The 13,389-nt window shown below is 43.9% G+C and overlaps 1 protein-coding gene across 1 annotated transcript in view; it reads left to right on the top strand.

Moving 5' to 3' along the window:
* Positions 1-13,389, top strand: part of MAN2B2 (mannosidase alpha class 2B member 2) — a 75,373-nt gene that overhangs the window by 43,025 nt on the left and 18,959 nt on the right. The window contains 3 exon segments of the mRNA XM_043973233.1: positions 1,086-1,272; positions 2,706-2,839; positions 7,124-7,395. Of these exon segments, the coding sequence (XP_043829168.1) occupies positions 1,086-1,272; positions 2,706-2,839; positions 7,124-7,395 (593 nt within the window).

The raw sequence follows: 13,389 nt of genomic DNA on the forward strand, positions 1-13,389 counted from the left end.
ACCTTGGTGACCAGCTAGGCCAGCTCAGCCATGCTTCACGGCCACTTCTGGTAGTGACTACAAACCAAATGTCAGCGCTTCTGCTGTGAGTCAATCATTGAATGTTGTCTAAGCACCCACTTTGTATCAGGCTTCCTGCCACTACAAAGAGAAGCTTAGGACAGTGCCTTTGAGCCTCCCCCAGGTACTCTCACAGTCACAGGGGGAAACATCGAGTAAGAACCAAGTTCTAGTCTTAGGCAAGTTGCTTCACTTCTCAACCCTTCCTTCCATTTCCCCATCTGTGTAATGAGGAAAATAGTATTTGCACTGCCCTTCTTACATGGGCTATTGTAAGCCTCAGATGCTTTAATCGACATAGAGCATTATGTAACCACCGAATTCTGTGGATGAGATTACTACTGCCGGGGAGATGGTACAGGCTTCATCCCCTGATAGGAGACCTAAGCACTTCCACCTTCTGGCCTCAGTTTCCTTCTCTGGAAAGTGAAGAGGTTGAAGTTAATGGTCTCGAAGATCCTTTCAAGTCCCAACATTGTTGATTCCTGACTTTAAAGTAGGGCCTTTTTTCCCTTGAGGGGCAAGAGGGTTGGGACTAGGGAACACTATGTTTAAAGTATCTTTCTTTAAATCAAAATGTTTAAAAACAAATTAAGGATAAATTTTACTTTAGGAAAAGGTTTAATCTGTTTTGTTTCAGATAGTGAGCTCCCCTAGCTGAATGTAAATTCTGTTCTGCTTCATATGGGGTATCTTAGAATTTGAGGGCTGGAAGAGTACTAGACTATGGAATGCTGGAGCTCCATGTGACCTGGGATATTCTCAAGTCCGTTCCCTTCTTATATTTGAGGAAATCAAGTGACTCTCTCCAAGTCACAAAGTGAGTTCAGCCAAGTCAGGCCCGGGGCCCCTCCTCGGGGGCTTGCCACCACACCCCAGCTGTCTAAAGCATGAAAACAAAGGTGTGGCCAACTGTGATGCGTGAAGCAAGCATAGCGGTATTTACTATTTGATAGTTCAGGGAAAATTGGCTGCCTTGTTTACTTTAATTCATCTTTTATGACTGCGTGTATGTTTTTTTAAAGGTCCAACATCACGATGGCATAACAGGGACAGAGTCCCCCAAGGTGAGAGACATGTACATGAACAACCTAATGGAAGGAATGCTTACTGTAGAGAAGCTAATGGCCTTCATCATCCTTGACATGTTCCGGGCAGAGAAGAAAGAAGAGCTACAAGCTGGCGTCGCTGATAGCGATTCAGGCAAACAAGGTGTCTGTGACCGAGAGCTGTCCCACTCAAGAGAGCACAGGCTTATGGGGGTAGAGGGGGAACCACATTGAGGAGGGGGGTAAGGGGGGATAAAACTATAAGACTGGGGTCTGAGTTCCATCTCTACTTGTGTGTGTGGAGGGGGGGGGGCTGTCAAATTTAAGTGACTTGCCCAGGGTCACACAGCTAGTGTCAAGTGTCTGAGGCTGGATTTGAACTCAGGTCCTCCTGAATCTAGGGCCAGTGCTCTATCCACTGTGTAACCTAGCTGTCCCCATCTCTGCTTCTTAAGAGGAGACCCTGGGTAGTTATTTCACTTTTCTGAGCTTCGTTTTCCTTGCTTTTAGAATGGGGATAAATAATATCTGTCCTGCTTACGTGCTGTAGTGGAAAGAACTCTGGATTTGGAGTCACAAGACTCAGGTTCAAATCCCGTTTATCACTTCTGGGACCTTGAGCAAGTAGCTTTCCCTCCCTGGGCCACTATTTCCTCATCTCAGTCAACAGGTATTTACTAGGCATCTCCCAAGTCATGGCCCGAGGAGCTAGGTCCTGGGGATACAAAGAGAAATGAAAAAGCTCTTGCCTTCTGATGCTTAGAGTCTATCAGGAAAGACAGTAAGTAACTATATGGGTAGATACCAAAGACATGCAGGGTCATTGGAGGAAGAAGGAGCAGGAGGTCACTAGTAGCTGGGGGGGTCAAGAAAGATCCTCCATAAAAGGTGGCACTTGAGCCGAGTCTTGAAGGAGATGAGAAAATCTCCGAGGTGGAGATAAGGGGGACGGCGTTCCAGAAATCTGGAGTACACCCTGCAAAGGCACAGTGATGATAATGGGGAATTAGAAGAAGGCCACTTTCATGCCAAGCTTGCGACCATAGAGAATCGGATATCAATCAGATTTCTGCTTCTGGGTTAAAGAGCAAGCAGGTCCGTGGTTACTTACAGGCCAGGCAGGCTGAGAAGGATCCTCTCCTTAAATTGTACCACCTGGGACCCGCTGAAACTTAGGATAGTATGTCCTGGAAGCAGTGCCCCATTTTAAGAAGGAGTTAAAAGCTAAGAAATATGTGGACAAGATGAGCAGGCAGAAAAAGAGAGGCAGGTACCGCTTTACAGTGGAGGAAACTGAGCCTGAGAGAGTTTGAACTGCGTGTTAAAGTCACTCGGCGAGTAGGGGGCCGAGGGAGGATTGCTGTCGGGGGACTTCAGTGGGTATGTGTGTGTTACCTATAGGCACTGTACAATAATCATACATATTACACCTGTGTACAAGCACATTTGTATGTCTGTGAGCATTTTGCCTTGATTCCCTTCAGCTACACAGACATCGGGCCTATGGGAGCTTCAGATTCCCCTCCTCCTCTGGGTGCTTCGCGGTTGTTCTGGCTATCAGTAAGTGGTATGTTCCATCTTGTCTTTTCTGGAAAGGTGCTAATGAGGTGGAACCATGCGCTGTTGTCTATAACCCCCTGGCCTGGCCCATCACCACTTTTGTTACTATTACTGTCAGTTCTCCAGGAGTCGTGGTCCTCGATGAATCCAGACATCCTGTGCCTGCTCAGGTATTGTATTCATGCTCTCTCCTCCGTGCTGTGCTTTGCCTTACGCTTGATGTCCTCAGTTCAGCGACTAGGTCATGGATCATAGGATTCGGAGCTCAGGGAACTACCCCACACTGCCCACACTTTACAAAAGACCCCCCAGCCGCCCTGTAAGGTACATGGCACGAGTAGGATTATTCCCATTTTACAAATGACAAAGTCAAAGCCCAAAGAAATAAAGTGATTGGCCAAAGGTCACAGGTAGTAGCAAAATCCCTCTTCAGACTGACCTAAGTCAGCCAGCTCTGAGGCAGCTTTTCTTTGTGCTAAGGGCTCTGGCCGCTCTGTCTGCTGGCCCATAGAATGTTAGATTTGAAAGATCCCTGAGAATGTCCACAAGCGGTTGAACCCTGGGCCTGGTGCCCGGGGGTCAAGGTGCAGTCTTTATTCTGACTCTCACTAACTGGACATCCCCAGGCCTGCTGGGTAAACCAGGAGCCAAGTCTGCTCACCCGCATCGTTGGGTACTTTGTGGGGCTCTGGGGAGGAAGGGTACTTCTAGGCCACATGAAGAAGTAGAAGACGCTGAATTGGAGTTTAAGACCTGGGTTCCTACTGAACCTCTGACATTTACTGCCTTTGTTCCATCGGACAGGTCATTCCCCTCTGTGCCTCAGCTGCTTCACCTGTAAAAGGGGTGTTGTACTGACTCACCTATGAAGTCTCTTCCATATCAAATATGATCCTGTGTTCCTAAAAACCTCAAGTGCCCTGTGATTGTGAGGTAGACCATAGACTGAGAGGCAGTACGGCATGGTGGGTAGAGCACTGGGATCAGTGTGAGGAAACCTAGGGTGCAATCCTGCCTCTGCCACTTGATAGCTGCGAGACCCTGGGCAAATCACTTATCCCATTACTTAGCACAGTGCCTGGCCCATAGTTGGCATTTAATGTTCATTGACTGACTGACTGACATAATCTTTCTGGGCCTCAGGTTCCTCATGTGCTAACAACCTTTTAGGTCTCTAAATTGATGTCCCTGCGACTCTGTAATGAAAAATAAAGCCTTTAACTTGCCATATAAATGAGACTACCATTATAAAACACAGTATCAGAGCTGGCGAAGGCCCTTTGTGATTGGCTGGTTCATCCTGCTTGTTTTAAGGATGGGAATGAAGTTTAGCGCAGGGAGATGGCTTTCTTCGACCCACTCAGCAAGTTCAGTGACTCAGTCCAGAGGACAGCTGACCTCAGGTGACAGTGTAGATAATAGTCTTTGGGGGGGGGCAGGGCAATGAGAGTTAAATGACTTGCCCAGGGTCACACAGCTAGTAAGTGTCAAGTGTCTGAGGCCAGATTTGAACTCAGGTACTCCTGAATCCAGGGCTAGTGCTTTATCCACTGTGCCACCTAGCTGCCCCCGATGATAGTCTTAGCCTCCCACCTTCCTTCCTTATTCCTTGACCTTTCTTCTTCTTTTCCTTGGCTCACTATTCTGTGTCCTATTTTCATTTCTAACTCAGAAATTCATTATAGTTATTGCATGTCAGTAGGAACCTTGTGAAGACAGAAAGCTTTCAAGCTTCAAAAACTTAAACACTCACGGTGAAACGATTGGCATTGGATTCAACTCCCCTGAATTGATTAGACAAACGTTCATTGGATCCTTACTTTGAAGGATTCAAGGGAAAAGACATGGTCCTTCTCTTCTTTTTTTGTGTTTTTGTTTGTTTGTTTGTTTGTTGTTTTTTGCAGGGCACTGAGGGTTAAGTGACTTGCCCAAGGTCACACAGCTAGTAAGTGTCAAGTGTCTGAGGTCAGATTTGAACTCAGGTCCTCCTGAATCCAGTGCTTTATCCACTGCACCACCTAGCTGCCCCAGTCCTTCTCTACTAAAACCTTAGACAGCATTTGGAAAGTGATGCATAAAAACACAAAGACGCAGCTAGGGATACCAGGCAAAATCTGACTACATCAGGCCCTAGACTAGTCCTGTTGGGGCAGCAGGGAGGGAGAGGAGATTGAATAACCAGTTATACAACACCTGCATTGTGCTAAGCACTTTACAATTTGACCAAAATTGTAAAAAAAAAAAAAATATCATTTGATCCTCACAACAACTCTGGTAGGTGAGTGCTATTATTATCCCCATCTTACAAATGAGGAAACTGAGGCAAAAAGAGATTAAGTGACTTTCCGGGGTCGCATAGCAGTAAATGTCTGAGGTGGATTTTAACTCAAGTCTTCCTGACCCAAGGCCCAGCACTCTATCTGCTGCGCCACCAGACATCAAGCCCTAACCTAGACTGCAATGTATATGGTCTTTAAGGCCTAGGAGGGAAGGTAGGACCCCTGGATTCGCAGAGGAGCCATGCCATTGTGTCTGGAACTCCCAGATATAGCTGCACTAGAGGCCTGGCATGGTATTGTAGATAGAGTGCTGGACTTAGAGACAGGAGGATTTGGGTTCAAATCCTGCCTCTAACATAAGACCCTGGACAAGTCACTTCACCTCTAAGTACCAAAGTATCCTCATCTGTAAAAAGGATAAGAATAGCCCCCACCTCACAGAGCTGGATCGAGGCCCAAAAGAGATGATGGTAGAAAGCTCTTTGTAAATTATAAAGGACTATGTAAGTTTTAGCTCCAGGCTGAAAGCTATTTTGAGTTACTGTGTGAATCTCTGCTCTTTGGGGCTGCTCTTCAACGAGTTCCCAAATCAGCTAGTTATACTGTCATCTACTTCATATCTCTCCATCTTGGCCCACAAGGAGCTCATGAGAGACTTTATTAAATGTCTCACTGAAATCTAGATAACCCATGTCTGTTATTATCCCAATCTACAAATATAGTGCCCCATTCAAAAAAAGAAAATGAAGTTAGTCTGGTGCAACCTGTTCTTCCCCCCGCCCCCTTTTTATTTATTTTGCTACATATTTCCCCCAAAATGCCATTCATTTTTGAAAATTTTGAGTTCCAAATTTTTTTTCTCCCTTCCCTCTCCCCAGCCATTGAGAAGGCAAACAATATGATACATGTGACGTTATGCAAAACATTTCCATATTCGCCATATTGCAAAAGAAAAAACAAAAAGCCCCAAGAAAAATAAAGAAGGTATGCCTCAGTCTGCATTCAGAGCTCATCAGTTTTCTCTCTGGAAGTGGGTAGCATTTTTCATCATGGGTCTTTTGAAATTATTTTGGATCATTCTATGGATCAGTGTAGCTGTCTTTCACATTTGATCATCCTTACAATATTGCTGTTACTGTGTACAATGTTCTCCTGGTTCTGCTCACCTAACTACCTAACTTTGTATCAATTCATCCAAGTCTTCCCATTGGTGCAACCTGTTCTTAACAGACCCCTTCTGACTCCCAGAAATTACAGCTGCACTCTCTAAATGTTCACAAAACATTCTTTTAATAATATATTCTAGGACATAGCAGTCAGTTGAGCCCACTTGTGTGTAATCTGAAAACCCATTCTTCTTTTTATTTTTAATTCGGAAGGTCACAGTCACATTGCCCAGCTCAGGGAATGCCTTCTCAAGTCAAGTCAGCAGGCATTTATTGTGCCTTACTAGATACCAGCAGTCATTGTGCTAAGTGCTGGGGATGCAAAGAGAGGCAAAAGACAGTCCCTGCTCACAATCTAATGGGGAAGGAACACGCAAACTGTGTCAAACAGGAGAGGTAGAGAATAACTTGGAGATAATGAACAGAGAGAAGGCATATTAGAGCTGGACAAATGTGGCCTTGATCTTTCCAAGAATGAAGACGATAGATGGAATCTCCAAACCATGGGCCAGTGAGCTTAACTGATTGATTCCTGGCAAAAAGTTATTCTGTATTTACCTGGTCTCTACATAGCTATTGATACGTTATCTCCCCCATTAGACCATGTGCTTTTTTAAAGTGGGAACTGTTTTTGCCTTTGTTTCCCTAGTGCTTAGCACTGTACCAGACACATAGTATTAATTTGATTTTTTTCCTTCTTTTTTTTCCTTTTGTGGGGCAGTGAGGGTTAAGTGACTTGCCCAGGGTCACACAGCTAGTAAGTGTCAAGTGTCTGAGGTCATATTTGAACTCAGGTACTCCTGAATCCAGTGCTGGTGCTTTATCTACTGTGCCACCTAGCTGTCTCTTTCTGTACCAGACACATAGTAGGCCCTTAATAATAAATGCTTGTTGGTTTGACTTGTAGTACCTATCCCATTCTACAGGAGTTATCAAATCTCACTGAAAGAGTCAGCAACATTGGACAGACTGGGACTGAAAGATTTACTCTCTAACTCTTTATTTGCAGATCCAGAACTCCACTGACTCTTCGTCCACCTATGACTTGTACATTCTAGCCACCATAAAGGGTCTCAGTTACCGGCGTTACTACATTAAGCCAACTGGCAAATTTGAAGAGGTTCACCAAGAGTCAACCTCCATCGCAAGAATCTTCCGCTTTGATAGGAAATCGGGAAAGTCTTCACGCTACTCCGGCAAGCGTCTGTTTCCCGTGACAAACAAGTGTTATTCTATACTTATGGACGAAAACACCAATTTAATGCACAGCATCACAGAGAGGTAAACTACCTGACTTGTCTGGGCTTGTTGCTGGCATCTCTTGGCCTTAGAAAGGTAAGGAAGTGGTTTTCCTCTTAGAGACCACTGGTCCTCAGGCAAAAAGAAACCTCATTTGAGTTTTGTTTCTTGGAGAAATATGCAGTATATGCCACAAGCTTGTTAAATTAAGAAGAAACGCAGGCCTTTATTATAATCACAGCTCACAATTCTATGGTACCTTTTAAGTTTTACAACGTTTATTTGTAACAGTTCTGTGAAAGAAGTGGTAAAAGTGTTAGTTTGTTTTACTAGTGAGGAAACTGAGGGTCTGAGAAGTGGTTGGGTAACTTACCTGTGGTCTGTAGTTGTCAGAACTGCAACTTAAACCCCAGGTCTGTTTACAATAAGTACCATGAATAGTCATTCTGCTCACAGTACCACCATAAGTGTACTTGTTTTTAATGGACTTGTGATTTCAGTGGTATGAAGAAACTCTCTCTACCAATGCAGAATGACACCTGCTTTACACCTCCCTCTTAGAGAATTACCAGGATTCAGTGAGAGGTTAAGTGTGTGGAAGGGTAGTGCAGTGGATAGAGAACTGGTCTTATAGTCAAGAAGACCTGGGTTCCATTCCTACCTGTGACACACACTGACTATGTAACCCTTAGACAAGTCATAAGTACATTAAGTACAACAAATGGTCAAACAAACAAAAAACAGACTTCACTTCCAGACTAGTCAACTCACCAGACATTTATTTCTCTCTCTCTCTCTTTTTATCTTTTTTTCGTGGGGTAGTGAGGGTTAATTGACTTGCCCAGGGTCACACAGCTAGTAAGTGTCAAGTGTCTGAGGCCAGATTTGAACTCAGGTCCTCCTGAATCCAGGGCCGGTGCTTTATCCACTACTCCACCTAGCTGCCCCGGCAGCTCATGAAGGGTTTATTTTGTTGCCTATCAGTGTTTCCAACACCAAGGAGAAAATCTTGGCATCATTCCTGCTTTTCAGTGCCCTGTATCCAGTTTCTTACCAAGTTCTGACCTTTTTATTAAAGAGACTTTTAACCTATAAAATCATCATCATATGTAGGAAGCTGGAAGGGTCCAGAAAGTGTCTCAGCCAACAAACATTTTGTCGCTGCATTGGGCAGACAACTCAGGGAGGCATTGGGGAAGATAAATATTTGCATTCAGTGCTGCCTTATCCCTCATGGATCTTAAGGCCTTTTTATCTGGTAAAGAAACATAACATTGTGCAAGAAGGTTCAAGAAGGAAAGGAACTATCCAAGGTCTCATAACTAGTGGGTGCCAAAAGAGATTCAAATCCAGATCTTTGGATCTTTAAAACCCAGTCTTTATAACTGGAATAATCTGTCCCCAGCCCTGACCATGGTGCTGTACTTGGGCTTGCCTAATCTAGATATTGCCTAGATTTTTAATATTTCCTTCCCCTAAAAATAACTTAACTCTTGCGGGTTTTATCTATTCCCTGTCCCGAAGGAAAGTATCTGATTGAACTCTTCCTCATTAAGGTATAAATGCTTGTTCAGAATTAATGCATTAAACCTTTTAGGTGTGATCATATGTTAGCATTCCTTAATGCAAAGGTAGAATTTCAGGTATCATTGAGAAGCTAGCAGGGAGAAATATTTTGGGTTACAGAGGTCTTTAAAAGATAATTGCTAGTATTAGCCACTTAGTTCTTAATTAGGAACATTTGGAAAGATAGAAACAGAGAGACCTAGACAGGACCTCAAAGATCCAGTCAGTCATTCAGCGTGCATTTATTAAGCACCTACTTTGTTTGGAGTACCAAGATAAGCACTTGAGAAGTAGAAGGGTAAATAAAACCACTTCTGTCAAGAGCTCTCAGTCTAGCAAAAGAAATGAAACATGTATACAATACTGTTCAATAATTCTAATGTAGAATGGACCACAAGAGATTGTCCCTAGACGAGGAATGTCAAAACATGTGAGCAGCAGGATACTTCTCATTGCAGCCCTGAACTAGATTAAATGTAATTTGGGAAGTCTTTAACAAAATAAGTTAAAATATAATAAAGCACAGATAATATTAATATGTGGTTTTCTAAATCAGTATACAGTCTACAGGGAACCTTACGTACAAATTAGTGGCCCCTATTTCTATTTGAGGGGCAGCTAGGTGGCACTGTGGATAGAGTGCTAGGGCCTGGAGTCAAGAAGACTCGTCTTCCTGAGTTCAAATATGTCTTCAGACACTTACTAGTTTTGTGACCCTGGGCGAGTCATTTAACCTTGTTTGCCTCAGTTTCCTCATCTGGAAATGAGCTAGAGAAGGAATCAGTCTCTTTTCCAAGAAAAACCCCAAAAGGGGTCACAAAGAGTCAGACATGACTGAAAAATGACTAAAAAACAACATTTCTATTTGAGTTTGATTCCACTGTTCTAGACCAACCCTTCTATTTGGAAGGTAAAGATTCTAAGGCTCCCAAGGGAGCAGAACCTGCCCAGGATTATTCATCTTAGCCCAACAGCAGCTGAGGCCAGGCATCTAGTTCCATCCCAGAATTCTTTCTGCTACATATTCAGCCCCCAAATGTGGCACAAAGTGATTACAAGTGCTGGCAAGAATGATAACTCAAGAAGTCCCCAGACCTTAACCTCCCACCCCTTCATGAGTGTGCTCAGCAGTGGGAAGAGGCTGCCCTGCCTGCAGGACAGGTGAGGTGATAATCGGAACAAGCACGTGGTGTTTCTGTCATTCTTTAAGGTTTACAAAGCCCTGTGCTCGCAACAAATGCCATGACCTGTCATGCCAATAGGGTCATCTCTATTTTGCAGATGAGGAAACAGGCTAAGAAGTAGTGGGAATTGTCCAGGAGGAGATCTGGGGTTTCAGTGCAGGGGCTCCTGGCGGAGTTCAGTACTTTTCCACTCTATTACAGAGTCAGACCAGCAGGCATTCATGGAGTCCTCAGCGTGAAGGACCTCTGAATGGGCTAGTGGGTGTTGGCAGAGTAGGAAGGAACAGGGAGGGGAGTGAGAAAAAGGGGATAGTAGGTGTCTGGGGCCAGGCCAGCACTTGAGGCCAGTGGGCTGAAACACAGTGATGCACTCGAGCCTAGAGGTGCCACACTCAACATAGAAACGTCCTTGCAGGCTGCATAATGACTTGAAAAACTACAGATTAACATCGCCCATGTCATACTGTATTTTCATTTATGTGGTTAAACATTTCCCGAATTGCATTTGAGATCTGTGACACCTCTGCTCTAGACCATAAAATGCAATAAAAGCAAATTTACTTATTAGAGATCCTCAGATCATAAACTCAAAACAAAGAAGAATTGATTAAAAAACAGGATAATGCTATTTAAAACCCACTAGTTTGATAATTAGGAGATCTGGGTCGATGCTTTAGGTACAACACTTCTTAGCCGACTAATTGTGGGTAATTGACTTGATCTCTCTGAACCTCAGTGTCCTGAAACAATAGACAGGACCTCAGAGACCCAGTCAGTCATTCAGCATACATTTATTAAGCACCTGCTTTGTTTGAAGTACCAAGATACATACTTAAGAAGTAGAAGGGACAATAATACTCATATTCCCCATCTTATGGGTTTGGGGTATGGAAAAGCCCTTTATATCTGGGCAGGGTGGCACATATCCATACTCTCAGACACAGGGGAGGCTGAAGCTGGTAGATATCTTAAGGTCAGGAGTTCTGAGCTACAGCAAGCTAAGGTGGGCAGGTGTTCTCACTAAGTTCAGCAATGATGTGATGAGCCCCCAGGAAGGAAGGAGTTGATGAATGGCCAAGAGTCCAGAGAGCAGAACCAAGCTTTGGCACTGATCAGAGTGGGACCAGATCATGAGCAGTCCCCACACTTCTAGCCTGGGCAAGATAAGGGAGACCCAGGCTTTTTTAGAGCTCTTTTTATAAAGTTTCAAATGCTTGGGCTGTTATCACTAGGGTATGAACACTGGTCTGCTTTGACCTTCAAGGATGAAGGAAGAAGCACCTAGCTGAGCCCAAGGCAGGGACCAGGCCTTTCTGCAAATAGCATCCTCAGTTAAATTTGCCAATGGTTCCTGTTTGGAACTGGGGGGGGGCGCGGAACAGCTTTCTGAGAAATCTTGCAGCATCTGCCTGTTCGGACAATAACAGGAACAATCTGATTCACTGGTATGAGCTTAAGACACCATCAGGCTCAGCATCAGTTCACGTGGACACATATATTTGGTTCTGCTGAGGTTGAAAAGCCATCCAACTTCTGAGTTGCACATTTCTTTTTCTTTTTCTTTTTTTTTCAAATTTTTCAAATTGTTTTCCAATTACATGTAAAGATATTTTTTTGAGTTCCAAATTTTTCTCCCACCCCCCCTTTCCTCCCACCTCCCAAGGCCAGCAAGCAATCTGATATAGGTTATACATTACAATCATGTTAAACATATTTCCACATTAGTCATGCTGTAAGAGAAGGGCAGAACAAAAAGAAAAAAAAGAAATGCCAGAAAGAATAAGCAAGAACAATAACAAAAAAGCAACAACAAAAGTGAAAATAGTATACTTCAATCTGTATTCAGATTCCACAGTTCTTTTTCTGGTTGTGGAAAACATTTTCCACCATGAGTCTTTTATCATTGTCTTGGATCATTGTATTGTTGAGAAGAGTTAAGTCCATCACATTTGCTCATCACACAATGTTGTTGATACCATATACAGTGTTCTCTTGGTTCTACTCATTTCACTCAGCATCAATTCATGTAAGTCTTTCCAGGTTTTTCTGAAATCTATCTGTTTATGATTTTTTACACCACAGTAGTATCCCATTATGTTCATATGCCATACTGTGTTGCACATTTCACACCTGAAGAGCCTGTGTGAGTCACCGGGGTAGACCATGAACAGGAAGAAGATGCTGTGATTAGTTAAGTACCTACTGTGGCTGAGCGACAATATGGTGTCCTGTGTCCTCACAGAATAGTGTAGTGTATCCCCAGGGCCTTGCTCACAGTAAGCACTTAATAAATGTATATTGCATTGTAGAAAGAATGCCAGATTGGGAGTCAGGACAATCAGGTCCTTGTCCCAGTAGGTGTGTGATCTGGGACAAGTCATGAGCCTATTGGATGAAATAATCTGTAAGCACTAACATTCTAAGTTCTATGTCCTCTTAGAGGCACCACGGTGCAAAGAATAGAGTGTCAGACTCGGAATCGAGAAGAGCTGGGTTCAAATCCTAATGCTAGCTCATTAGCTGTATGACTGTGGGAAAATCGCTTACTCTGGAACACTCAGTTTCTTCCTTTATAAAACATGAACCTCCATCCTGGTACCTCCCTGGGTGGTTGTGGGGTTCAAATGAGCATTAAAGGCTCTGTAAACCTTTGAGCACTCTGTCAGCTTCTAATGTTCCAGGATTCTTCTCCAGCTCTCGCATTCCCAAGTCTTTTCTGACCGCCTGGCATCTTCTAGGTACATGCAGAGTGAATTTATGATTAAAACTTGACTGCCGAAGACTGGCCTCTTGCCGGCCACAGCCCTGTGATGCTGGTAGGCCAGGTGTTATCCCCGTTTTAAAAATGAGGAAGCTGGCTCCCATTTGTTTGACTTGCTTAACATCCCAAAGCAAGGGAAGGCAGGGGAACACCCCCCCCATTCCCCCCCTCCCACACCTTCAGACTAGAATTCCAGGACTCCCTGCACTATGCTGTGCTGTCTTCCTTTGTTTACTAACTTATTTAGTGACTTTCTTGCTCTTCCTCACATGTGATTTTCCATGCATTTTCAGGGCACACACAGACCTGAACTTCCTCTGAGAATCCTTCCCTTGGTGCCAATTCATGCAGTATTATTTTTTTTTTGCGGGCAATGGGGGTTGAGTGACTTGCCCACGGTCACACAGCTAGTAAGTGTCAAGTGTCTGAGGCTGGATTTGAACTCAGGTACTCCTGAATCCAAGGCCAGTACTCTATCCACTGTGCCACCTAGCTGCCCCTTCCTGCAGTATTCTTGAACGTGAT

This window comes from Dromiciops gliroides, chromosome 6 (assembly GCF_019393635.1).
Source record: "Dromiciops gliroides isolate mDroGli1 chromosome 6, mDroGli1.pri, whole genome shotgun sequence".
In the NCBI taxonomy this organism is placed as follows: Eukaryota; Metazoa; Chordata; class Mammalia; order Microbiotheria; family Microbiotheriidae; genus Dromiciops; species Dromiciops gliroides.